A 25,677-nucleotide genomic window follows, 5' to 3' on the forward strand; every position below is an offset into this window, starting at 1 on the left:
CGCAGCGCGCCCACAGCCACAATGCAGGCCGCAGCAGCAGCTTGCACCACACGATCCGGCTGGCAGATGCGCGGGAACACATGTGTGACGATCGGGTGCACGAGCGCACGCAAACGGAAGGCGGCAGACCACGCCGGACACAGACAGTGCGCACCACGCAGCACGCCGCACACAGACAGTGCGCACCACGCAGCACGCCGGCAGCCACAGCCACAGCGCCTCCACACAGACAGCCGCATTCCCACCCCCCGCCTGGCTCCGGGCTTCCCCCCCCTTTTTCTTTCGCCTCTGCCGCCTGCTTGCTCGCCTCGGGCTGTCTGCCGAAATCCCCCGGAGCCCTCCTGCACCTCCATCGCCTGTCTCCTCCAAAGCTTCCCCCCTGCCGTCGCCTCCTCAGGTCCCGTCGAACCTGCTCCACCACCCACCCGCCTCTCTCTTGCTCACGCTTTCGCCATGGAACGATACCTGCGACTGGAGCGGCTCGGCGAAGGCACCTATGCCACCGTTTACAAGGGCAAGAACAGACTCACCAACGAGATCTTTGCCCTCAAAGAAATCCACCTCGATCCAGAGGAGGGCGCCCCCTCAACCGCCATCCGAGAGATCTCGCTGATGAAGGAGCTCCGCCACCAGAACATTGTCCGCCTCTACGACGTCATTCACACCGACCGAACCCTCACCCTGGTCTTTGAGTTCATGGACCAGGACCTGAAGAAGTTCATGGATACCCATGGAAACCAAGGCGCTTTGGATCCCATGACTGTCAAAAAGTTCATGTACCAGCTGCTGAAGGGCATTGCCTTTTGCCACGAGAACCGGGTTCTGCATCGAGACCTCAAACCCCAAAACTTGGTACCGATCGTTCTGTCTGGTCTTGGATGCGCTGCCGTTTGGTGTTGGATGGCGGCGGCACTTGGCCGGCTATGTCCCTGGACTTGGCGCCCGGCCTGGCACGCCAGATCTCGGCAGTCTCCTCCTGGTGTGGACGTGGCTCGTCTCGCTGCTGCTTCCTGCCGCTGCCTGCTTCGTTGGTGCAGTTATCGTCACCGCACTCGTTCTTGCCCGGCCTCGGTGACGCTTTTTGGAACCGGCCTTCGGACCTGCTGCTGGCTGCCTCGCAGTCGGGCGGAGGGGTGGGGTTTGCCGGCCGACGCTGCCACTCTGCGGCGGCGGCGGCGGCGGCGCCTCTCCTGCCCGATGTGTGCCGTGCTTCGCCGCCTGCGCTGCCATTCCCCCGCCTTGATACCCCAACCTTGTGCGGGATGGCCGTCCGCCTTGACCGACAGCGATACTCACCGGGGTTCTTTCTGTCTCCGTCTTCTGTTCCAACAACCTCCCTGCTCCATCTCCCTTGTCCAAACGCACCCACCAAACATCTATCAACTGCAATGCTTGTGGGTCCACTTGCATCCACCCATCGGGCTCTTCCCCCCCTCCTACCCCGGATAACATCTGTCCGTGACCACGCTTCCAGCTCATTAATCGCAACATGGAACTGAAGCTGGCCGATTTTGGTCTCGCCCGTGCCTTTGGCATCCCCGTCAACACCTTCTCCAACGAAGTCGTCACACTATGGTACCGTGCCCCGGATGTCCTGCTGGGATCGCGCAACTACTCCACCTCGATCGATATTTGGAGCGCAGGATGCATCATGGCCGAGATGTTCTCTGGCAAGCCCCTCTTCCCCGGAAAGACAAACGACGACGAGCTCATCAAGATCTTCAAGGTCCTTGGCACCCCCTCTGAAACCACCTGGCCCCGAGTCGTCGAGCTGCCAGACTACCGCAAGGGCTTCCAATACTTCCCGCCTCAGAACCTGTCAGCCAAGCTGCCCATGATCGATCCCTATGGCATGGACCTCCTGCAGCGCATGCTCCAGTACGATCCGCAGAACAGAATCAGCGCCAAGGACGCCCTCAACCACGTCTACTTCAACGACCCCTCGCTGGCTCTCCCTTCCGCCATGCCAACCATGCCGCTCTCGGCCGGACAGGGACGCCAGGCCATCCCTCAGCCGCCAACGCAGCAGCAGACTTCCCAGGCGCAAGCGCAGTCGCAGGCGCAAGCGTCGCAACAGCAGCAGTTTGGCCAGGCACCGGGCTCCTCCGCCTCGACCATGAGCAGCGGCGGCCGCGTCGTGCCCAACCAAGTCTACGGCGCCGTCCCTGCCTCCAGCGTCCAGTCCAACCCGGCCATGCCTCACCATGTGCAGCAGCAGCTCTTGATGCAACAGCAGCAGCAACAGTACCTCCAACAACAGCAGATGAACCAGCACATTAACCAGCAGATCAGCCAGCAAATGAGCCAGGCTGTGGGCTCGCAGCAACAGCAGCACCTCTCCAACCACCACATGGGTGGCCCTCACTATGGATAAGTCGAATTGCCGCAGCAATCGCAGCCGTGATCGCCAAGGGGCGGTATGATTCTCATCTCGGTGGATCGATCCTGGCCGGCAGACTGGTCGCCGGTCTGTCGTCGCAGCGATGTGTCCATACTCTCCGGATGAGCCGCCGCCTGCCTGCCTTCTAGCACCGCTATAGCTTTCCTCCTGCCTTGCCTTACGTGAGACCTTTATGCGCTATCTGTTCTGGCCTGCCCCCCCCCTCTCTCTCTTTTTGTGTGCTTCTTGCGCTCCGTTTCTCCGACCCACCCTCGCTCGCGCTGCATTGATCGAAATATATAGCTCATGGCTGTCCGCACTCTGCTGTCGCAAGCCGAGAACGGTGCATCCGAGGTTGGTGGAGGCGATGGTGCTCTCCTACCGAAGTGCTGTCTGTCGTTTCCTGCGGTGACTGTGATCAAGGTCGCATCACAGCGTTTCCAAAACGCGCCGAGACAGCTCGTTTTCATCCTGTTTGGTGTGATCTCGCCTTCGTCTTCGTCTTCGTCTTCGTCCTCGTCCTCGTCCGCCGATCAACTTGCCGACTTGCAGCGACAGCCGCCATGAGCATCGACCCCCCTGTCACCCATGTCTTATTCGACATGGATGGCCTGTTGCTGGTGAGGATGCATCCTGGGTGCCGAATGGCTCCACGAGCCTGCGTCGCCTCGATCCCTTCCGGCTCCTGTTCTCTGGCTCACCATTCCAACACGCCAACACCCGTCGATCGCTCGCCCTGCTGGACCACCATCGTCGCCGGCTCCAGGATACCGAGGCCGTCTACACCAAAGTCACCAATGACATTGTGAGTCGGTACGGCAAGACCTATGACTGGGATCTGAAGGTTGGTATGCCAGCGATTGCTGGTGCCGTCAGGCCCCAAGACTGCCCATCAATAGCCACAAAATTGGCCCTCGCGATCCTCGCCGTGTCGTCGTCGCTGCCTCTATACTGACATGGGCTGCCCTGCTCCCAACAGTCCAAGATGATGGGGATGAAAGAGCGAGACGTAAGTGAATTCCTATTTTTATCCGCTCGCTGCGAATGGATCGGCATCGCGGATCGACACCCTGGATCGACACCCTGGATCGACGCCATGAATCGACTGGTTGCTGATCTTCCACTCCCTCTCCATCCAAGGCGGGAGAGCTGCTCGTCAGGACCCTCGGGATCCCGATGACCGTGGACGAATATCTAGCCGAACGCAACGCTGGTCACGTAAGCCATTGACATCCGCCGAGCAACATCCGCCATCTGACAGTGGGCCGCTCTGTCGATCTGTCTATCCGCTGGAGCTGGCCATGGCTGGCCGTTCTCAATACAGCAGAGAGCACCGAGATGCTCACCCTGGCCATTCCCGGGACGCTTGTCAGGAGGCGCTCTTCCCGCACTGCCGTCCGCTCCCAGGCGTCATGAAGCTCGTCTCGCATCTGAAGAAACACAATATCCCCATTGCGGTACGGATGATGGAAAGGCTCGGGGTGCGACGAGGAGGGGGGACGAGGATGGCTTCCTGGAAACGAGGGTGGATTGGCATGTCCTGACCTCATCGGCATCTGTCGTCTACCCTGCTATCGGCGTCCGGGTTGGTAAATAGGTGGCCACCAGCTCTCACAGAAGTGCCTTTGAACTCAAGTCCTCTCTCAACGGCGAGCTCTTTGGCCTCTTCGACGGCCACATCACCTGCGGCGACGATCCCAGCATCAAGCACGGCAAGCCCGCACCCGACTTGTTTCTGGCCGCAGCCAAGGCCCTCGGCAACCCGCTCGTCGACCCGCGATCCTGTCTCGTTTTCGAAGACTCCAACCCGGGCGTGCTCGCCGGCCTGAATGCCGGCATGTCCGTCGTCTGGATTCCCGATCCCAACCTCAAGACCGATGACCCTACCCTGGGCGAACGTGTCTCGGATGTCCTGGGCTCGATGGAGGAATTCCAGCCCGAGAAGTATGGCTTGCCGCCGTACGAGTGAGCTTCGATTCGCGCATGATGTGAAGATTCAAGCCTCACATATTCACCGCGCACGGAATCGAAACAGGCCGCTCTGCTTTTGACGCCGATGCCACATATCTCTGCATCCTGAATACAGCCCATGTGCTCCGTTCAATATCGCCAAGTGCGCGGCACAGCCAGGAGCATATACCGAGCGCGCGGGTCGGCACCACTCGTGGCAATCGAGCAGTGGGATCCAAGAACACAATGCCAGAGACAAAGTGGTCATTACTGTCAGTCGCAGGCGACATCGGCGGGTGCAGTTGCAGTTGCAGTTGCAGGTCGGCAGTCGCTCATCGATCTGTCAGCGATCCGTCAGTCTAATGTGGGGCGATGTGTTTCGAAACAAACAGGATTCACTCTATATTGTTCTTGGGTGAGCCTTAGTTGATCTGGACTACATCCGACATGGCCTCCAGCTTCAGATTCCGCAACGCCAGATGTGCTCCTAGAAACTGGAAGATCATTGACATCTCGGCCTGGGATTGAGAGCGAGAATGTGTGAGCGAAATCGGTGTGCGGTTGTGGCTCCACCAGACCACTATGTTGAACTGCCACATTATCAACGACGCGGCTCTGGAGGATGATGGACATTGGCCGAAATGCTTTGGCGTATGACTCACATGGCTGTTTGGCATGGAGATGCCCTGTTTCCCGCTGATCACTTCGACTTGAACATGGTCCTCGAGAAGCGACTTGAGCCTCGACAGCTGGAAGTAGGCAACGAGCACAGTCGGAATCAGTTCAACCCATGGCTCTAGCTCCAGCTCGTTTGTTGGCCGTCACAGACCGTTCACCGGAGCTGTGAATCACCAACCTGCCGTGTTCCAAGGCCGACGGAGGCGTCGATCGAGTCGTCTTTGGTGACTAATGCCCAGAGTTGTCTGCGTTCGACGGGGAGACTGGCTCGGACGCACGATGCAGCGTCAAAGAGCCCTCCGGCGATCGATATCACACCACCACATAGGATTGGAGCAGGCCCAGGCCCAGGTGCATCGAGATCGCCCCAGAGAGCCAGATCCAGAGCAATGGTGCCTCCCTGCGCGAATCCAAGCAAGAAGATCTGACCCGGGGGCCATCCTATCCCACTGCCTGGTGATTTCTCGATGAGACAGGCTCGAAAGAACTCGACAAGCAACTTGCGAGTGTTCTGGACGCCGGTGGAAGCTTGGGGCGACGACCACGAGATCTCTGGAGATCCAAAGGAGGGTCAAACGGAGAATTCAGATCCAGATCCAGATCCAGATCCAGATCCAGCAGCTAGTAGAGAGCAGAAGTATCAAGAGAACCAACCTTCTCCAAGTTGATCAAACGCCGGAAACCATCCAGTGCCGTCGTCAAAGTATGGGATTGGGGATGGCCTTGAGATGCCGTGGGGTTTTGGAGTTGGTCAAAGTGCAAACTCGATAGCTCTGCCAACACCAGTCCATCTCATACCATCTCATCTCATCGCATTCTCGGCGGTACACTCCGACTGCTTTACCCCCGAATGGCCAGCAAGGCTGTTTGCGGCAGTTGCATCTTGGCACCGAAGCTCAGGAAGTTGGCCGGGTTGTCTCCTGAATGGACAACGAGGTATGGGTGCGTGGTCGGTTTCAGTGGAGGGACTCATGCCTCGAGAGAAAGATTATGGAATGGTGCGGGAATATTTGACGATATCCGACGTCATCTGGATATCTATCACGCAAAGCATCCAGTCGGTTTATGACAATCGCGTGGTGTCGATGAGCGGTCTCGAAGATGCGATGGGAGAAGAGCAAGCCAGATCGGCAACCGACCCAGCCCGTGGAACAACACCAGCAAGTTCTCGTCGACACCATCGGCGCTGGCGAGATATGCGAATTTGACAGCAGGAAAATCGGCTTGGCAAGGAGGCCGTCGACGCAGCGGTCTTGGGTTCATGGGGCGATGGATATGAGAGACGCAGCACGAGCTTGATGAATGTTAAAACGGGGAACCAGAGCGATCGGGATGGCAACCGCTTTGTTCTTGCTCCCGCCTGATCCGGGGATTGGCCAACCATGCATGACTGGCCTCAGCGCCATCGGTGGAAGGGCACATCTGTTGACGACACAAGTGCCATTGACGAACTGGTGCGAACTCGGCCGGCTGCCAATGGCATCGCCTGCTCTCCTTTCTGCCCCTCCCCTGTGGCCCTCTCCTTTCGCTCTTCGACTTCGTCACCGCTCTCCTGCCTCGTCTGCACATCGTCGATTGCTGCTTCCTGTCTCTCCTCATCCCACCTCTCCGCCATGCTCAGAGCCTTTTCCTGTTGCTTTGGAGGGCTGGCAACCCCACCCAAGGACCGAGATGTCTCCTCACAGACCCCTGTCTCCCAACAACCAACATTCCCTTCCCAGCCCGATCCCTTGGGCCCCTGGCTCCATCCCGTCGAGTGTCTCATCAACACTGCCCGCGACGAGCCTGATGCTCTCCTGATTAACACATACGAGAACGGCGACTCGGAGCGCTTCAGCTATCTCCAGGTGTGGAGAAGAGCTTACTTGATCGCCCAGGCCCTCAAGGCCCTCCCTGGCTGGAACGATGACGGCCACGACGTCATCGGCACCTTCTGCGAGGCTGAAGCCAGCTGGGTGATCTACTCGTTCGCCGTGTGGATGCTGGGCAAGTGAGTATCCGCTATTGGTGCGGTGTGATGTTGTGCTGTGAGTTGTGAACACTAATTCAAGAAAGGGACATGTTCAACCCTTGCTCCGTGCCATGTCAAGGGTCGAGTCTCACCTGTCTCTTGATCCTCCTTCAATCCAGGAAAACACTCAACTTTGCCCTCAACCTGCCTCCTGCAGCCCGCAAGGCCCTGTGCGAGAGGTATGTCCCTGCCATGTTGTCGTTAGGATGAGCAGGCTGGTCCGGGGGTTGAATCGAGTCAGCTATGCCTGATCCCGATCTGACACTCACATCACCATCAACCGACAGACATGCAATCAAGTACATTCTCTACCACCACACCAAGCCCGGCCGCACCGAAGGCGTGACGCTGGTCGATGCTACCACCTTCCCGGTGTTGGACGACATTCCATCTCCGTCCCTCGAAGTCTGTGAGCCTCTCAATGAGTTTGTTGCCTATTTGGGAACCTCCGGAACAACCGGTATGTGAGAGGAGTATGCGAGTGCCTGGGATTGCTGATAAGCCAAGGTCCAGCCACAAAGGTCGAGCATGGGAAGTTGAGCTCTAGCGGTTGCGACAGTAGATGACAGACATTGAAGCAACGGTTAGAAACCTATTTGACCTCTGTCTCAATCCTCAATACCGTTTCCTAATCACTCAAACAGGCATTCCGAAGACGTAAGTGACCCATGGTATTGCATCCATACTCCTCACTCGGATCGAATGAAATATCTAACTCTCAGTGCCTTGTGGTTCTTCAGATACAAGTTCCCTCATACTGGCGCAATCACTGGCCGAGCTGTGCTGGGGCTCAAGTATGTGAGTTCCGGGCTGTGCCAGGTAAGTCACACGATTCGAAGCAACAGAGGGGAGTCATCCATATATTGGGAGCTAACACGAAATGGCGATCAGGCACCTTCGTTTACTGCAACCCTAGGCTGGATGCTTTGCGCCTTGAGCCTTAAGGGATCGGTTTGGATGCCAGAACCCACACCCAACACCGTTGGCAAAGTCAAGAGCATCATCAAAATGCTCGATGATGGTTTATGGTACTTACTTATGGTAAGTCGTAAACCCCATTGACATGCTCCTTCATCCCAGCGCTGACGGATTCTCCTTCGTTAATCCATCTTTACAGACGCCTTCGTTCATGAAGTTGATCATCAACGTGGCCCGGGCTCAGAATCCCAATGTCAAGTGGACGAAGACGAGAAAGATTGGCTTGGGTTCGGAGCTCGTTCCAGTCAGCGTGGTCGCACAGGTTAAGAATACATTCCCCAACGCTGATATCATGTCCGGTTATGTCTCCAGCGAGGTAAGTACTTGCTTATCGTGTTAGCACAACGATTTGATACTAAATTCATCAATTGTTCTTGCTCCAGACAGCTTTGATTGGTGCAATCACGATATTCCTCCTCCCAGCCAGCAGTGAAGTTGTTCCGCGAAAGTTGCATTACAAGCTCGTCAAACCCGGTGTGAGATGCCTCCTCTTTGATGAGGAGGGCAATATTGTCGACCAGAGTATCTCCAAGAGTGGTGTACTCGTCTTTGCCGTCGACAAGGATCATCCCATCAAGAACCACCCCAACTTTGTCAACGCCGATCCGAATGACAAACTCGCACCCTTCGGCTTCCTCGAGGATGGTTCACCTCGAATCTGCACCATGGACTGGGTCGAGATGGTTGGCGAAAAAGAGTTCACTGTGGTTGGAAGGTGAGGTCGATGGCCGGGTGTTGCATCTCTCGTTGATGGCGACTGCACATCTGGCATCCTGACGACACATCCAACTACTGTATCCGGAGTACTCACGCCATCCATTCCCTCACTTCACACCATCACTCCAGATTCGACCAGAAGATCAAGGTCAACGGCGTCTATGTCGACCTCAACGCCCTCGAGGAACTGGCCAACGAAAACATGTCCAAGATCATCTCGGACTGTGCCTTCATCCAGACCTCCGAGAAGAAGATCGTGATGCTCTTTGTCCGCAGAAGCGGCTCTCAGGTCAACCCCACTCCTGCCGAGCTTCTGCAGCTGACCGAGGACATGTTTGCGCTGACGAACGTCGCCAAGTTCCCGATCCACAACTGCTTCGAGCTCGACGAGTTTCCCTTCAACGACTCGGGCAAGCGCGACCTCAAGAAGCTCAGGCGCATCGCCGAGAATGTCGATCAGTTCGGCAAGTCGGTCGAGTACCCTCGTTTGAAACTCGCCAACACTCCCCTGTCCCGCACCGCCGCCAAGATATCCCAGATCGGTAGCCAGATCATCGACAACCCCACCCTCGACGGCCGCAACTACTATATCGGCGGCGTCGGCTTTGACTCGCTGAGTGTCAGTCGTCTGGCCCTCGCCATCAAGGACGAGTTCAATGTCGAGATCTCGCCTCTGATCTTGCTGTCGAACGGAATGACACCGACTGATGTCGCCCAGCTGGTTGTCGACATCCTCGACGACAGACCGATGATTCCCCCGACCGTCCATCTGGCTGCCGAGGCCGCCAAGCTCGACGATGCGAGTGTGACGGCCGAGGGTCTTCCTCCGTTTGTCTATCCCAAGGACCCTCGCGGTATCGTCCTGACCGGTGCCACTGGCTTCCTCGGTGCCTTCCTGGTCTTTGAGCTGGCCCACAAGTTCCCTCGGGCCAAGATCTACTGCCTGGTCCGAGCCCCGACCGAGCAGGTGGCTGTCGAGCGCATCATCAGCACGGCTCAGAAGCTGGTCCTCGATCCGAGCCAGAGAGCCTTCCTTGACCACAACCTCAAGCCTCGACTCGTTGGACTGTGCGGCGACCTGTCGCAGGACAAGTGGGGACTCTCGGACGAGCGATGGAAGGAGATCAGCGAGGAGACCGACATGATTGTCCACAACGGCGCCGAGGTCCACTGGCTGTTTGACTATGACAGACTCAAGGGACCCAATGTCCTCAGTACGGCGACGGCCCTGAGACTGGCCACAACCCACCACCTGAAGCCGCTGCACTACATCTCGACCATCGGCACGATCCCGATGGCCAAGAAGGCAGACAAGCCGCTCGAGGAGACGATCTACTCGGCCTGGAACATCTCTGGCGGGTATGGCCAGACCAAGTGGGTCTCTGAGCAGCTGGTCAACAAGGCACGATCGAGGGGAGTACCTGCGACGATCATTCGCCCAGCCGTCATTGCCGGCGACAGCCAGTACGGAGGTGAGTCGAATGTGATGTGGTGTGGTGTGGTGTGGTGTGGTGTGGTGTGGTGTGGTGTGGTGTGGTGTGGTGGAGATGTCTCAATCGCTCATATGAACTGGCCATGAATCGATGGTCTCGATTATCAAGTGGTACTCACTACCAACTGACACCAACTGACACTTTCACACCCTTCATCGCCCCAGTGTCCAACTCTGATGACTACATCTGGCGATATGTCAAGGGATGCATCCAGCTTGGTGTTGCTCCCTCGCACGCCACTCTCGTCACGATGACCATGGATCCCGTCGACCATATTGCCAAGGTGGTTGCCGAGATTGCCGGCTCTGAGGAGTCCCTGTCCAAGTTTGTGTTCCACATCAGCGACTCGGAGCACAGGTGAGGAGTGTGTGATATGGTGTGATGTGGATATGGTGTGATATGTTGTGGTGTGGATGGTGGATCCTGACTCTGATTACTCACTCACTCACTCACTCACTCACTCACTCACTCACTCACTCACTCACTCACTCACTCACTCACTCACTCACTCACTCACTCACTCACTCACTCACTCACTCAACTCCCACCGCAGTGTCCTCTCCGAGACCCGGCTGTTTGAGATTGTCAGGAACCATGGCTGGCCGATCCTGTTCGAGACCCGCGAGCAGTTCAAAGAGGCATTCCACTCCCATCCCGCCGTCGAGAGCAACGCCCTGTTCCCGCTCATGCACATCATGATGGACATGTCCTTCAAGATCGACAACGCCAACACCCGCTCGATCTACCCGGCGCCGTGTCCCTCGCTGGAGGAGGTTGTCGAGAAGTGTCTCAACTATCTGCACCACGTTCGCTTCTTGGGTAATCCCCTGGACCCGTCTTCGTCCTTCAAGATCAAGTATCCCGAGACCAGCGTGGTCACCCGCACTGGCCGCAACTGATGTCCGATGCATGACGGCGATGTGGATTGGAGACTCTGGATGCTTCATAATCTTGATAATGTCTCAAGTCCCTCTCCTTTCCTCTTCCTCGCTTTCGCTTACCTTTCCTATTATGTATGGATGACCCAATCGCTCCTGTTTATCGTTTCCGGTTACTGGTTAACTGTATAAGCATGACGTGGGTGATACATCAACGAGTGACTGCCGACCTGCAACTGCAACTACAACTGCACCCGCCGATGTCGCCTGCGACTGACAGTAATGACCACTTTGTCTCTGGCATTGTGTTCTTGGATCCCACTGCTCGATTGCCACGAGTGGTGCCGACCCGCACGCTCGGTATATGCTCCTGGCTGTGCCGCGCACTTGGCGATATTGAACGGAGCACATGGGCTGTATTCAGGATGCAGAGATATGTGGCATCGGCGTCAAAAGCAGAGCGGCCTGTTTCGATTCCGTGCGCGGTGTATATGTGAGCAGCAGTTCCAGCGTCACGACAGTAACTTGATTGCTCTCAGAATCAAGAAACCGTATATCCAGAACATCGCCATGTCCCAGTTAATGGATGCACTTGCAGCGCTTCCGGGTGGTCGCGACCCAGGCGGTAGTTTACTTGGGTCTCTGAACGTTGGTGCCGAGGCATTTGCTATCATTCCGGGGGTCAGGTTGGATGTGTTTGTGTTGGGAACAAGTGATGGATTGGACTGGCCCATCACGGAGCCATCGGCGAGCATCGGCGGATCAACTACGCCATTGCCTTTGCGATTGTCCGGGGTATTTGGCGGCCATCTGTCGACGGGTTGATCTTGATCGTTGTAGCACTAGAGTCAGATTAAAAGATTAGGTCTCCACTCGATAGCCTGTCCGAGATCAAGCTGGCTCGATGGCATGATGACCCGATGGAAAATGGCTTTACATGTAGCATGACAGACGAATCGACTTTGTTGGGATTGTACCTGGATGTCAATATACTCGAAAATGGCGGTCCGTCCATATACCGGATCGAGGTTGCTCCAGTCTGCTTCGCCCGACCAGTCCATGGTTGATGGGTTGTCGCCGGCGTCCCAGAGCGAGAATTGTACGAGCGATGGAGTTTGTGGGTACCACAGAGGCACCATTCCTTGCTGCACTTGTGTCGAGTTCATGCCGTCGACGGCCCTGGTGAAGGTCTTGACGACGAGTCCATCGATGGACCATCTATGTGCAAGCAAGTCAACCGTTAGTCTCACGAAGAAGGCCCAGACGCATAAGGCAAGGCTGTCCGACGACCCCGCCACAACAACGGTAATGCCCATGTGGCCTGAGCGTGGGAATAAGGAGTCAGACCGAGCGCAACCCCTGCGCCTCTTGGCCAACCTACGTGATCTTGTCGTGGCCCCAGTCGATGGTGTAGATGTGCCAGTCGTCGAGCCGGCCGCCGGTCACGTTGAACATTCCAAAGTGCTTCCCGAACTCGGGGTCGAGTGTCGTAAGGTTCCAGGGTGGCTGATCTTCAAACTGGTGGTAAAATACATTGGTCTGTGCCGTGTTCTTGACCAGTTCCCAGTCAATCTCATCTCCGATGTCGGACATGGTGATCAGCGATGTCACAAAGCCCGACTGCTGGACAGCTTTGATACGGGCTGTGATGCGGCCATAGAGCATGTAGCGCGTTGTTGAAATCCGGGCACTTGCTGTTGAGCACACAGCCAGGGAGTTATCCGGCATGGAGCGAAGGCATGCAAGGATTAGTGCGAGCAAAGCCATAATTTGGCCAACGGGCTTTGTAGCGAGATATTCTGCGAGATATTCTGCGAGATATTCTGCGAGAACCGCCGCCATCGTCTCCATCCGCATCACCATCGGCCAAGGACAGCGGCCCCAATACACTCCCACCGTCGAGTACAGGCACTTGGTGCTAGTAGCTTACAGGCGCTGGTCTGGTTTTTGGAGGGGTCGGCAGGCATGCAAGAAAGCATGAGTCCTCCAGTTCCGCCAAACTATCGGTGCAAAGTATAGTTAGCCACCCGCCAGTATGCGGAACGAATGAGACTCGGCAAGCCACATGATCGGTGGAATAGCGCCAACAACCGCTCGCACCCCAGCATCCTACCGTTACGAGGTCCTTTGAAAAGTCGATTGTCCAATCGTAAACAGTATAGTCGATGAGCGGCGGGGCACCCCTCCGCTGAGGAATGGTTTGGTCTGGAGCGGCAATGCGAGAGTAGTCTTGGAACGTGTGTCGCTTCGAGACACAGTTGCCGACAACGCTCGGGATGTCACTGGCGACCGATGGCGGTGGGCCGTAAGAAATGGCGGGCATGTTGGGTTTGGCTGTAGTGCGGTGCTGGCCTTGGATACGAGCAGCAGAGACAGCCTGATCTAGGCACGAACAATGATTATTGAAACTTGGAAGTTTGACGACTGCAAATGGGGAGCGAGCCTCGGCGGACTTGGCCACAGCTTTTGTAGTTGAGGGCCGCGAGGGCTCTGCCCGGGTGCGGCCAAAGCCCAGCACTCTCCCTCGACGCAGCGTCGCCCAGCGTCATCATCTGCGCGCAAATCGCCAGGGCAAGGGCATGGCCACCCTGCTCTGGCCTTGCTGCTCCTGGGACTTGGGGCTGTGGTCTCCGCCCCCATGACCCGCGGGGCTGGCTGGGGTCCTGGCCACGGCTCCGTTTCGCCACAGTCAGCGTCTTTGGCAGCTTGCTGTGGGCTGGAGCGCCTCTGATGCACTTCGACTCACCACGGTCGGCTGTGGGCAGGCCTGGTTCGCAGCCCAATCCAAAGTTGCGGCGACAAGGCTGTGTGCTGTGCCAATAGGGCTGCGTTCATCTCACACAAGTGGGGGCTGTGACGTGCTGTGAGCCACACAGGCTGGCCAAGGAGCAAGATTTTGCACATCCAGGTCCGCCATGGAGCTGCATGCAGCCCGCCGCTCAATCTCACCCACGAGCATGGCCCCCAGGCACGTCCGCCGATGCTGCTCGGAGCAGCCACCGGCGGCCCTGTTTGGCGGACGAGGGATTCAGGCAGGACGGACCCTGACGATGGCGGCTGCTGTGTCGCCCGCACTTCGGACCCGTCGACAGCATCCGCCCGAGTCCACAACCGGCCTGCCAGGCTCCACCCGCACCCCAGGTTGCGTCGGCGGGCTGTATCTGTTTGTCCAGCTGCTCGCACTGACCCCTCAACCAGCGCGTGTTCTTCAATGTCAGATTCTGTATTGCAGCTGTGTCGGCCTCATTCGCCGTGGTTGATCATGTGCATTGCTCACTTGGACGCCTTGGCCTTCTTGCCAGAGGTCTCGGCATTCTTGCCAGAGCTCTCAACTTTGGCCGGGCTCTTCTTTTGTCCACCCTTCTGCTTCATCATCTCCGCAAGGAGCTCGTTGCTCTTGGCGGCAACCCGGTCCTGGAAGAGCACCTCTTCGGCTTCCTGGGCAGTCAGCTTCCAGTCGCTGACGAAGCCCAGCTTCTGCCACTCGTAGTGAATCACCTTCATGTCCACGCCCGCGGGTAGGCTTTTGTTGATGTAGTCCACGAACAGCTCAATGGTCTCTGGCGAGGCGTCGTAGAGCTGCAGCAGGCGCTTGTAGGTCTTCCGCTCAAAGAGCTCCTTCGTCTTGGCGTGAACAAACGGACCTTTGTTGACGGCCCATCGCTGGGTGTTTGTCCTGAGATGGATGACGGGATCACACGGGATACCAGCAACGTGCGCCGAGTATCGGGCAAAGTAGCTGACGAAGTCAAGGTGATCGGGCATGAATCCTCTGAACTCGAGCTTGCACACCAGATCGTTGTGCTTTGCCTCAGGCTCGGCAACAGTCGGTATTGTGATGGGCTCGGGCACTGTCGTTCCAGAGGAGTAAAGCAAGGGCTTCAGTACACAGATGAATGTGAGACTCGAGCATGCTGTGTGGCGCACGACGTGGAAGGGCCTCTTACGTGAGATATTTTGCCATCCATAAGCATTTTGACCTGAAAGAGAAGGTCAATCGTGTCAAAGAGGCAAGTTGTCAAGATCAGACACCCAGGCTGGAACGCATTGACCAGTAGGTGGCACCCTCGATTACAAGAGCCCGTCATCTGAAAATAGCTTCAAAGCCCATACACCGATCTTGACTGACTGAAGTACTTTGGTGCCAATGAGCGGAGTGCGTTGGCCGCTCCAGACTCCTCGCATCGACTCACCAACGTTATCGATAGCAGGCAGCAGGGACTTGTTCTTCCTGCGCGCCGTTGGGGACTGGCGACCCTTTGGTGCCTCAGCGATTTGTCCTTCGACAGCATCCTTTGGTGACTGAGTGGCAGACCCGGTCTCGGCTTGTTTGCTGGATGATGACGATGCCCCAATGGCCGACTCGGCACTATCCTTGGCAGTCGCCGGCGATTCCGTTTTAGTCGCTTCTGATGACATTAATCGACTGATCGAATACAGCGAAGGGGCTTGGGCGATGTAGGCAGATTCTGAATCCCATGCGAGGAGGAAGTCGGTGGTGATGAGTTCAGCATGTCGCCAACGGGGACACTCGTTTGGCACACTGCCCATTCGGGCGATTCACGGGATTCATCTTCGAGACTTACTCTGGGCCGTGGAGAGGGCTCGCGCCGTCCAGAACCCGACCTATACATCCAGCGATCCAGATGTCCGGGGAGATCAGAATGGATGGGTGAGGAACGAATGCTTCATGGGTGTCGCCGGATCCACACCTCAGACCCTATATCCAGTTCACACAATCTCCCTACGAGCCATGATGCGTGTCTGACGGGCGCGATGAGCTGGTCTTTCGGGATCTGCTGCTGCTCGACTCTGGGTATTTACCCTGGATGAGACTGAGGAGATCATGACTGGTCTGGCTGACTGGGCAGGTCTGTGATCTTGGTTGGTGTGCTTCAAGTGTTCGGTAGCAGGTCGATGCGAGGCAGCTGAGGCGGTCTGGGCGTGTTCAGACACCGTTACAGCAGCGAGATGCCGGGCTCGATCGTGGGGCGGGCTGATACGCTGTGTGCAGATCGGGGGTCGGCAGCAGATCGAGCTGGTCCTGACCGAGACTTGCTTGGGTGTCGCCGTGCTGCGTTTTCACTTTTTTTGCACACAGGCGCACCGGTGCGAGGGTTAGGGCTGCCGCGCCTACGCCACAGCTGAGTTTGAAAATCCCATTGCTTTTTTTTTTGTGCCCGCCAGCAGCACCAGCACCAGCACCAGCACCAGCAACATCTGTCCAAGGCCGGCGCTGACCCAACACCCATCGATCCGACGGCGCCCCTCCGCTGCACACCGCACCCGCCATGGCAGACTCAGACATGGACAGCCATCTCGACGGCACGGACACTTCTCAGACCGATTTCGCGAGCAACGAGCTCTTTGTCAAGATCCGATCCCAGGCCAACTCCAACCTCGAAAACCAGAAGCAGGTACAGCGGCGGCCTGTGCTTGCCGTGTGCTTGCCGTGTGCTCGTCCGCGGCTCTGGAATGCTCAGGGAACTCGTTTTGTATCGTGGAACTGGCAGGCGGCTTGGCGACAAATTTACATCCGCTTCTCGTTTGGCAGGCCGCATTCATCCTCCTCGCCGTTGAGGAGACCATCAAGGAGCAGAATGAGCGTCTCTCACCTCTCGCATACTTTGGCGCTCTGGTGGGTAGCGTCTGCTCTCAAGTCACTATGGCGTATACCGCGGCTGCTTCGATATCTGGAATCCTCTGTTCTTCGCATCCATACTTACGGCTCGCCACTTCCGTCCTGGCAGATGACCATTCTGGAGCAACAGAGTGCCGCAGCCGCCGGCGATGCCAGCAAGGAAAACATCATAGTTGCGGTGACCTATCTCCTATCGATTGTGTTCCCAAGGTCAGTATCGTCAGTTCAGCAGCGCAGACAGTGGCTGGCACAAGTTGATGGCCGCTGAGCGCATATATGGTACTCACAAAGCAAACAACCCTCTCCGACCGCAGAGTCCCATCGAATGTGCTGAAGCTCAAGTTTGCCGATATCACCAAAACCCTCTCCGAAACTCTGGAACTGCACCAACAACACGCCCCTCTCGTCCGAGCGGTAAGGGCTGCTTGCGTCCTGCAGATTTGCATATCAGCATTGTGCGTGTGTTGCATCGTACTCGCCGGCGACGTTGCTCAAATGAAACCATCATCCCGGTGCTCTCTTTGCTTGTTCAGCTCATCGGATGCATCGAGTTCCTACTTGTGGCCCAAGAATCTTCGACCTGGTCCTCGGCTGAAGCGAAGGGCCTGCTAAAGTCGCTTCTGTTCCTGTGCCTGGACTCCCGTCCCAAGGTGCGGCGAAGAGCCAACGATGCCCTCCGCCGGGTTCTGTCGCGGCCTCCCCCGCCAGCTCTGCATCACCCTGGCACCATTCCCACCATCGATTTCTGTGCCCGACACCTCGAGGAGTACCGCAGCGCCAAGACCTCGCAGGAGAAGAAGGCACTGGAGACCCACGTCCTGCACATCCTCGTTTTCCTCAAGATGCTGCTGCCTGTGGTGTCGCTCCAGGCTCGCCATGAAAAGACAAAGTCCAAGCTCAAGAACCTGTGCCAACTGCTCCTGCACATCCCGGTGCGCTCCTCGGGCTCGGGCAACACCATCTTGACCCAGTGGATCTTCCAGGCCATGGAATCTCTCTTCACCGCCGACAGCGGCGAGACTTTCCCGCTGCTCGACATTGCCCTTGTGGATTCGGTCATCCGCGAGCTCATGGAGGTCCGCCCTTATCAGAACGACGTGAGCTTGACGCCTGCCTGGTTCGACTTACTCGGGCGCGGCTTCCAGACTCTCGCCCTGCTCGTTCGGGAAACGCTGGAGTCGGAAGATGCCGATCCATCATCGGCTGAATACAAGTACGCCCAGCACCAATACGCCAAGCTTGTCCTGGACTTTTTCGAGGCCACCTTTGCTCCTGTCTTTGGCGAGTCCAATCGCCAAGTCATCATCCAAAACGCCGCCACTGCCTTTGTGTCAATGATCCAGAACTCGCTTGTGGGCTACATGGTCGACGACGCCGCCAGCTTCGACCCAGACATGGGAAGCGCGGAGCTCCCGCCGCTCATCCGCATCCTCAACATGATCCGCGAGTCCTTCAAGAACGTGCGCTTCCACGACTCGTGGGGCGCCGTGTTGTCCATCGCCGAGGCTGTTTTCGTGGTAAGCCATTGCACTGCACGGACTGGTGTTTTGTGATCATGTCGCTCCTCACGCCGATCGGAGGCTTGATGCTGGGCACATGCAAGCAGTCAGCGGCTTGCATGCTTGGTTCATCATGCTGTTGATTGCCGTGTGACTGCAGCCACTCGCTCACCTTCGTCGCCCATCGCTTTCTACCCCTCCCACGCACACTGGCACTCCTCAAAGACTCTCGGCCGCAACAGCGCAGAGCTGGTTCATGGACTGCTCGAGGATATCGTCACTCTGCGCGACGATCCCAGCTACGGAGAGTCCTTCCTGTTCAAGAAGGAGCTCGAGTCGGCATTGCAGATGGCTGGCCAGGCCATTGGCATCGACACCTTCCTCACCTACATACCCCACAATATCGAGAACGATCGGCCGAACCTGCCGCGCCGGCCATACGTGCTCGCTCTGCTGCTCGAAGGCCTCGAGCGGCCGCTTCCCGAAACCAAGATCTCGAGCCCGACGCCGTTCGGTCCCCACTCGCTGCGGTACTTTGCCACCGAGATCATGCCTCTTGTCAAGCGCATGCTCGACAGGAGTTCGGAGCTGTGGGGTGGAGCAACGCGCAAGGCCCTCGAGGCCAAGCTCTACGAGACTCTCGGAACACAGGCGTTCGGCCTCCTCGGCGGCATCTGCGCCTCTGTCCCCGAGGACCTTGGCGAGTCCTTTGCATTGCTCGGTCCTCACCTCGGCCGTATCCTGCAGATTCAGCCCACCGAGCTATTCCCCAACCTTCCGTCGGAACCCGATATGCGCCCTCTCGTTTGCAACGCCTTGCGACAACTGATCGACAGCTTTGTTGAGCTGTCGTCCGAGCACGCGGACTCGGAGAACTTTATCGTCACCAGCCGCATCAACAGTGGCCTCGATCGACTGAAGGAATATTCGACGCGCTTCCTTGCTACGCTCTGCAACAACTACAGCACTGTCCCGCCCGAGTTCCTGGAGTCGATCCGCAGCAAGTCCAAGGGCCAGAATCTCCAGGTCCTGTACGAGCGCGAGAACCAGCACTACGAGATCGCCATCAAGAGCTTCTTGAAGATTGCCGACGCCGAGGCCATCCAGAACTACTTCTTGAACCTCGTCAAGACCCTGCTTCAGTCCCAAACCGAGCAGGAGTCGCTCGAAGGCGTGGAGAAGCAGATTGTCCAGCTGCGCAACTATGCCATGCTTGATCTGCTGCTCATCTTGTTGCCGTTCCTGCCCGAAGTTAAGGATGGCAGCGCTCCGAGCCAAGCTGGGGACACGCCACTCTCCCTCTTCTACAAGGTTCTCTCTGGCCAGCTGCGCGATGATGACCCGACTCTCCAAAAGAAGACCTACAAGGCCCTCGACCATGTCATCTCTGTGCTCACCCACAACCCCAAGCTGCTGGATCTGGACGACCTCATCGAGAACCTGATCGACCCGGATGTCCTCTCGGTTGTGGCCTCGGGTGCCAAAAAGTCGCGCATCCAGTGTCTGATGAAGGTGGCCGACGCTATCCCGCCCAAGAAAAAGTCGCTGCTCTTGCAGTTTGTGCCCGTCGTTCTGTCGGAGGTCATGCTGGCCACCAAGGAAGCGAGCGAGCGCGCGCGGAACACGGCCTTTGAGTGTCTTGTGGCCATGGGGAAGAAAATGATGATCTACGGCGAAGAGGGCAAGGTCAAAGGCCTGTGGGACATGACTGTCCTCTCCAAGCAGCTCGAGACCTCCAAGGGCGACGACGATGACGATGAGGATGACGACGATGACGACGACGACGAGATGGAGGGCTCTGAGCAGGAAGTTAGCCTGCGCGAGTACACTATGATGATTGTCGCTGGTCTTGCTGGCTCAACCGTTCATATGCAGAGTGCTGCCATCTCGAGCTTGTCGCGAGTTGTTTTCGAGTTCCACGGTACGCGGCTTTGTCGAGTGTGGGGCACATGCGCCGTCGAGATTGTGGCAAGGGCCACAATCGATGCTGTCAGCCCGGCCTGCTGTAGAGACGGCCACGGCGATATCTAACAGCCCTCGTTCTGGCCGCAATCTAGAGCATATGGCTGACGAGCTGGTGAAGGAGCTCATCACCACGATCCTGTACTTCATGGCATCGCCCTCCAAGGAGATTGTCAAGGCTGTCCTTGGTTTTGTCAAGGTTGTGATCGTCACGCTTCGCCAAGAGCTGCTGGAGGATCATTTGGAGGAGATCTGCGTCTCGATTCTGGCGCACTCGCGTGACCACAAGTCGCACTTCAAGTCCAAGGTCCGACATATCTTTGAACGACTTGTCCGACGGTTCTCATACGAGGCCATCGAGGGCTTCGTGCCTGAACAAGACCGCAAGCTCCTGGTCAACATCCGCAAGCGCCGCGAGCGGCTCAAGAAGAAGAAGGCCCTCGAGCGCGCTGATGAAAGCGAGGACGACGATCCGACGGCCCCCGGCGCCAAGGCTCGAGCCGCCGAGCGAGCCAAGAAGCTGATTGCGCAGAGCAGCCAAAGGGCCTTCGAAGATGCCGTCCATGGCAGTGAGAGTGAGCTCGACAGTGATGGCGAAGACCTCGAGCAGTATCTTCCCGAGCGCCTCCGTGATGGATCGTCCAAGTCGAGCCAGCGCGGCGCGGCAGCCGAGACCCGCATCCGCGAGGATGGCGACATCATCGACTTTTTGGACTCCAAGGTCGTCTCCAAGGTGACGACGGCGCCGACCAAGAAGAAGACCGCCGCTAAAGATGGCTCCGCCAAGGCATCGTTCGCGCTGGGCGATGATGGCAGGATGATCATCGAGGATGAGGACGATGAGGACGATGTCGCCGGCGCCAAGGGTGCAGACGAGGCCCAGAACGAGGCCGAGGACTACTACAAGGAGACCCTGACGGGCGAGGCTGCCTTTGTGCGCCTGCCCAATGGCAGCATCAAGTTCCTCAAGGCCAACAAACGGAAGCGCGACGGTGATGCCGACGGCGACGAGCGAGACGTTGGCGCCAAGTTCCCAGGCTTTGGAGGACGCATCGAAGCTTCGCGTGGGCAGGAAGCTGCCGTGGCCAAGATGCTGGGCCGACAATACAAGGCCAAGGTACGTCATGGGTGTGTGCTAGTTTTGTGTGTGCGCATACATCGCCGTGGCTCGAGACTCTTTCCCAAGTGGATTTGCTCACCCGAGATGCGTTGGGGCTGCGATTGTCTTGTGCAGAAAGCCAAGGGCGACATCAAGAAACCCAACATGCCCGATCCCTTCGCATACATCCCGCTCAACTCCAAGATTGTTGGCAACAAGTAAGTTGGCTGCCGCTGTCGGACCAATCCACACAGACAACAGAATGGCGGAGGAGAGTCCCGGCACTCGGTTCGCTTGCTCGTGTGCTCGTTTGCTGACTATAGCCTCCTTCCAGACGCAAATCCACCAAGATGGCGGGCCAGTTCAAGACCATCATCAAGGCCACGCAGCGAAACGAGGATGTCACGCTGCCAGGCCAGAGCTCGGGCGGACCCGCGGGTGTCAAGAAGCAAAACAAGAAACACAAGTGAGCACGAGTCTCTCGGTAGATCCCCGGGCAACACGAGTACAGCCCTGGGCGACAGTGGGCATGTCTTTGTACCGACAGACTGCCCAGCGCCGGCACAATTGCAGGCTTGTGCATGCACGGAGCAACAAGCCGACTGTCAGCCAAAGTGGCGCAATATATTTCATATTCTAGCATTGACCGTCACCCCAGCACGAACAGTCTCGGATGGGTGGCAAAGACGTTGCTGTAAAACCGAATGCCTTCGATCGTGTCGTCTCTGCATACCAGTCCTTGCTTTTCTGCCGCCTGGAGAATGGGGGGGGGGCGATTGAGCATTGAGTGCAACAGTTGCAGCCCGTCTCGACAATCAAGATGCTCGCTTTGACACTCGGACCAGCGCAAGAACGTCCATTGCACAGACCCGCACTCGCCGTACCAATAGCTGCTCCTTGACAAGGATCGGCGACATTCCGTGTCTAAGGGCAAGCTCGGTCGCTGTGAGTCCGTGAGCGGACTCTTGAATCCAGCGGTGCACTTGCTCGGCGCCCATCCTGTCGGTGAACTGCCGTGAGAAACAGACGCCATAGACGACGATAGTCAAGGACAGCAACAATGTCCACCAAATGAATGCAGCAGATTGATGGCGATGGTCGGCGGTCGGCAAACGCGCGCATGAAAAAGGATATTTGAATGCACAGCCAGCAAACCCGAGTCAAACTTTCGCAGGACAAAGGGCAGCAAGTGCGCTTCAAACGACGAGCACGCCTTGTTCAGGTCTTCGGGAGATATCAGAGCTGAGCAGCATCGCAAACAAACTCGTCAGAGCCAGCACATTAACACACGATCATTCAGCACAGCCTGTACCTTCGAGTGCTCGGCCTGATACATGGAAGGCACTCTGCTGTCATCCAACGGAGCCATCCAACGGAGCCATCCAACGGAGCCGTCCAACGGAACCGTCCAAGACTGACCTGTCCCTCCACGGGCGCGATTGTACAAGCAGTACAGATCTGCCAGCGACAACATGCCGCCGTACTTGGGCAGAACCTTCTGCAAAAATCCCGCGATCTCGAAAGCCAGCTCCTTGATGTAACTGTCGCCGACAATGTCTCTTCAATGACAGGGGATGTTTGAACAATGAGCGTGCGAAAGAAACGCAGCCTCCCCTTATCGTCCTGTGCTGATTCAACCAGAGCCCCCCAGCCGGCCATGCTCCAAGACTCGATCAAACGTGCTCATGCCCTACTTTGTGACAGGGTTCTGAATGCCCAGATCGACCAAATAGCTGCGGAACGCAACGAGATCGACGTTGTCGTCGGAAGCGATGAATCCAGACGAAGAAGATAGCCGTTCACTGATGGCTTTTGTCAGCTCAACCTACAAAGCCCCCAATGTGAGTGATCGTGTCGCTTCTGGACAGGCGTCGAAGCATACATCACAGGACGCAGCGAGTTGCCACCAGCAAGCACATGCACAGCTCTGGCTCACCATTGCCGCAGCCTTCTCCATAAGCCTGGTCATGTCACGGAAGGCTTCGGTCATGGAGTCGTCGACGATTTGCTTGGACTCGTTGACGTTTTTGATGATGCCCGCTGAAATCGCGGCGGCGGTTAATCACAGCCCCAGTCGCATACCGCAACAGCCATGCACAGCTCGGAGCTATGGACACAGGACGGCGTCAAGCGATGCCAATGCAAGCACATCGATGGGCTTACTTATGCCGCCGACACTCGATGCGGTGATCTTGGTTCCCAGAGATGGTGTTGGATTGGATGCTTGCTGTTTCTGGATGTGTCCGGACAACACCTGCGGGTCAGCGGCAAGGCACAACAATCGCCCCAGATCCATCCTTGGCGACTCGGCCCCTCCCATGATCCGGCCTCGGCGACTCACCTCCCACGCCTTCCGTGACAGTGAGTCCTTGATATGGCCATAGAATTCTCGGGATCCACCTTTGCGAAAGGACAACTTGATCAGGCCGTTGCTTGGCTGCAGAGCGCCAGGTGCTGCGGCTGCGCTTGTAGGCGACTGCATCTCGGCAGCCTCTGCGTGCAGTCTGGAGCCGCACATCTGGCACTGACGCTCGCTGCTCGGGTTGGCAAAAGTGCAGACGGAGCATGCGTTTGGAGCCGGGGATGGCAGCACCACTGTGGAGAGCGGGGAGCCGCACATGTCGCATTTGCTGGAATCGGAGGTATTGAGAAAAGTACAAATCTCGCAAGCCAGCAAGTCGGATGTGTCTGCGATAGGAGCCGTCCCTGCTTCCTGCATCGAGTCCAACGAAGGGTAAAGGTACGCAGCGGCGCTGGATGGTGTCGGGTTCGTTGCGGGGGCATCGGTCGGAAGGACAGCGCTCGCTCGCTCGATCTTGGGAACGCCACACAGAGCACATTTGGAGAGGTCGCTGGGCCCGTTGGTGTGGTCGCAAATGTCACAAATCCATCCTCTGCCCGACAAGCCGGCCGATGGAGCGACAGACGGGGATGTGGTGAGCTTTGGCGAGATGACTGTGCTTTTGGGTGGATTTTCATGGAGATCCAGAGCGCCTGATGTGTTTCTTGTCATTTGAGTCAGTTGAACGACGATCTTGGGGGACCGAGTCAGGAATCCTGGCTGGTGGAAACAAAGTCAATGGAATGGAAGCGAGGCAGCAGTCCCCTTTCGAGCACGGTGCAAGAAAAACAGAGCCATTTCCTCCGATGCACTTGTGTTCCGTACATCCAGTTCTGCCGAGAGGACGCTGGACAGGGCAAGAGCGAGGCCTTTGGGCTCTTGGACGCCTTCGCGGACCCAGAGGATGCGATGCGTTGTCACATAGGCCAGCCCGTCGTCGAAATCGGTGAGGCGGAGCTTTCTGTGGAGATCGAGCCGCAGACGAATCGGCAGAGCAGGGGTCAGCGGCGACGTCTCTTGCAGCGGCTGCAGAGCTCAGCCGACAGTGGCCATCCAGAGTTGAGGGGGAGCTGCTCACCCATCGTAGAGACCCACACCACCTTGGGTCAGCAGCAGCGTCTCGCCGGTTTCGAACGATGGGCGGCCGTGAATCAGCGAGGATGTGATGTCCACGAGAAATGGCATGGTGTCGGTCTTGGAGGACATGGCTGGCGATCGATTCTTGCGGACCAGCTTCGAGTCGTGCGGCAATCAGCGCGAGACGAGCTTGAGGAGCGATATGCAGCCCAGCACGACCTGCGTCGACCCGATGGAAAGCAATGTCCGGGGGTGGTCTGGCCGCGTGGCTCATCCGGCCTGGCCCACGCGGCCTTGGCTCGGCCAGACGGCCACTGCGCAGTTGCCTGGCGGCCTCTGGCCCAGATCGTCCTTCTGCCGCGGCCTGCTCTGGCCTGGATCTCGCCATCATGCCCGGAGAGCCCCCCAGCCAGCCGCCCGGCGGGCCTGTCCTCCGTCGGTCGTTCCAAAGCCCCGGTCTGCGTCCGTCGCACAGCCGGCCTGTCGGCGGCACCAGCAGCGACCGAGGTCTGTTTCCTGGACCAACACCCTCGCTGCGGCGGCTCCTGTGCTTCGCAACCCAAGCACTGCGTCTTGCTTGTCGGTTTCGCATCGTTCTGATCCGCCGACCGGCACCCGCATCTTGTCTCCTGCTTTTCTCGCATCTGCATCTCCCAGGTATGCTTGCGTCGGCCGTTTCCCCGCCCTCAACCAGACTCAAGCGACCCTCGACTCCTGATCTCCATCAAGGCACAGACATGGTGGCATCGAGCCATCTGCGACCGTCGACCCTTCAGCGGTCGACCAGCCAATCTCACTCGCCCCCACGACGCACCCCGAAAGCTCCACCAAAGACGCTGGGTGTGCGGCGTGCATTCTCCCGGAGAACCCCTGTCATGCGCACCGAAAAGCGACTGCGAGCCGACCCGAGCACTGATCAACCTCGCACCAGCTCATCGCCGACCCGCCGGACCGGCCTCCAGAACGAACTCTC

The 25,677-nt window shown here is 57.6% G+C and overlaps 9 protein-coding genes across 9 annotated transcripts; 5 read left to right on the forward strand and 4 right to left on the reverse strand.

The window, feature by feature from the left end:
* Window positions 1–284: 284 nt before the first annotated feature.
* On the forward strand, window positions 285–2,699 carry BJ171DRAFT_486858 (kinase-like domain-containing protein). The gene is made up of 2 exons (XM_053109226.1): window positions 285–852; window positions 1,475–2,699. The coding sequence occupies exons 1-2, from the start codon at window positions 454–456 to the stop codon at window positions 2,372–2,374; spliced, it is 1,299 nt and encodes a 432-aa protein (XP_052971473.1). The 5' UTR covers window positions 285–453; the 3' UTR covers window positions 2,375–2,699.
* A 150-nt stretch (window positions 2,700–2,849) lies between these two features.
* Window positions 2,850–4,485, forward strand: BJ171DRAFT_486861 (HAD-like domain-containing protein). The gene is made up of 6 exons (XM_053109227.1): window positions 2,850–3,000; window positions 3,147–3,224; window positions 3,360–3,389; window positions 3,521–3,598; window positions 3,754–3,837; window positions 3,978–4,485. The coding sequence occupies exons 1-6, from the start codon at window positions 2,944–2,946 to the stop codon at window positions 4,347–4,349; spliced, it is 699 nt and encodes a 232-aa protein (XP_052971474.1). The 5' UTR covers window positions 2,850–2,943; the 3' UTR covers window positions 4,350–4,485.
* Window positions 4,486–4,621: 136 nt separating this feature from the next.
* BJ171DRAFT_116858 (uncharacterized protein) lies at window positions 4,622–6,475 on the reverse strand. Its single transcript, XM_053105501.1, has 6 exons — window positions 6,148–6,475; window positions 5,853–5,928; window positions 5,663–5,730; window positions 5,187–5,560; window positions 4,993–5,079; window positions 4,622–4,848 (listed from the first exon to the last, which is right to left on the reverse strand). Exons 1-6 carry the CDS (start codon window positions 6,269–6,271, stop codon window positions 4,753–4,755), a joined length of 825 nt encoding a protein of 274 aa, XP_052971475.1. The 5' UTR covers window positions 6,272–6,475; the 3' UTR covers window positions 4,622–4,752.
* On the forward strand, window positions 6,304–8,517 carry BJ171DRAFT_116880 (uncharacterized protein). Its single transcript, XM_053105502.1, has 9 exons — window positions 6,304–6,462; window positions 6,730–6,998; window positions 7,139–7,198; window positions 7,307–7,479; window positions 7,664–7,676; window positions 7,760–7,838; window positions 7,911–8,060; window positions 8,137–8,313; window positions 8,385–8,517. Exons 1-9 carry the CDS (start codon window positions 6,391–6,393, stop codon window positions 8,388–8,390), a joined length of 999 nt encoding a protein of 332 aa, XP_052971476.1. The 5' UTR covers window positions 6,304–6,390; the 3' UTR covers window positions 8,391–8,517.
* Window position 8,518: 1 nt separating this feature from the next.
* BJ171DRAFT_116881 (male sterility protein-domain-containing protein) lies at window positions 8,519–11,261 on the forward strand (the record flags this gene model as incomplete). The annotated part of the gene is made up of 4 exons (XM_053105503.1): window positions 8,519–8,712; window positions 8,844–10,186; window positions 10,372–10,564; window positions 10,761–11,261. Coding segments are annotated over 4 exons (2,076 nt in total), but the record flags the coding sequence as incomplete, so codon positions are not given.
* Window positions 11,262–11,480: 219 nt separating this feature from the next.
* Window positions 11,481–13,595, reverse strand: BJ171DRAFT_437379 (concanavalin A-like lectin/glucanase domain-containing protein). Its single transcript, XM_053107972.1, has 5 exons — window positions 13,199–13,595; window positions 13,016–13,085; window positions 12,467–12,779; window positions 12,063–12,303; window positions 11,481–11,927 (listed from the first exon to the last, which is right to left on the reverse strand). Exons 1-5 carry the CDS (start codon window positions 13,406–13,408, stop codon window positions 11,598–11,600), a joined length of 1,164 nt encoding a protein of 387 aa, XP_052971478.1. The 5' UTR covers window positions 13,409–13,595; the 3' UTR covers window positions 11,481–11,597.
* Window positions 13,596–14,288: 693 nt separating this feature from the next.
* Window positions 14,289–16,129, reverse strand: BJ171DRAFT_486888 (ribosomal protein S10 domain-containing protein). The gene is made up of 5 exons (XM_053109228.1): window positions 15,910–16,129; window positions 15,672–15,711; window positions 15,279–15,554; window positions 15,033–15,065; window positions 14,289–14,936 (listed from the first exon to the last, which is right to left on the reverse strand). The coding sequence occupies exons 1-5, from the start codon at window positions 15,931–15,933 to the stop codon at window positions 14,359–14,361; spliced, it is 951 nt and encodes a 316-aa protein (XP_052971479.1). The 5' UTR covers window positions 15,934–16,129; the 3' UTR covers window positions 14,289–14,358.
* A 162-nt stretch (window positions 16,130–16,291) lies between these two features.
* On the forward strand, window positions 16,292–21,846 carry BJ171DRAFT_117006 (armadillo-type protein). Its single transcript, XM_053105506.1, has 9 exons — window positions 16,292–16,502; window positions 16,640–16,723; window positions 16,836–16,936; window positions 17,041–17,140; window positions 17,260–18,243; window positions 18,451–20,146; window positions 20,283–21,304; window positions 21,422–21,504; window positions 21,621–21,846. The coding sequence occupies exons 1-9, from the start codon at window positions 16,377–16,379 to the stop codon at window positions 21,754–21,756; spliced, it is 4,332 nt and encodes a 1,443-aa protein (XP_052971480.1). The 5' UTR covers window positions 16,292–16,376; the 3' UTR covers window positions 21,757–21,846.
* Window positions 21,847–21,912: 66 nt separating this feature from the next.
* BJ171DRAFT_486893 (EAP30/Vps36 family-domain-containing protein) lies at window positions 21,913–25,039 on the reverse strand. The gene is made up of 10 exons (XM_053109229.1): window positions 24,706–25,039; window positions 24,453–24,588; window positions 23,628–24,347; window positions 23,450–23,519; window positions 23,223–23,326; window positions 22,981–23,111; window positions 22,706–22,845; window positions 22,421–22,528; window positions 22,171–22,301; window positions 21,913–22,040 (listed from the first exon to the last, which is right to left on the reverse strand). The coding sequence occupies exons 1-10, from the start codon at window positions 24,831–24,833 to the stop codon at window positions 21,936–21,938; spliced, it is 1,773 nt and encodes a 590-aa protein (XP_052971481.1). The 5' UTR covers window positions 24,834–25,039; the 3' UTR covers window positions 21,913–21,935.
* Window positions 25,040–25,677: the final 638 nt, after the last annotated feature.

The sequence above is a fragment of the Polychytrium aggregatum genome, assembly GCF_025602895.1.
Source record: "Polychytrium aggregatum strain JEL109 chromosome Unknown BJ171scaffold_2, whole genome shotgun sequence".
Classification (NCBI taxonomy): Eukaryota; Fungi; Chytridiomycota; class Chytridiomycetes; order Polychytriales; genus Polychytrium; species Polychytrium aggregatum.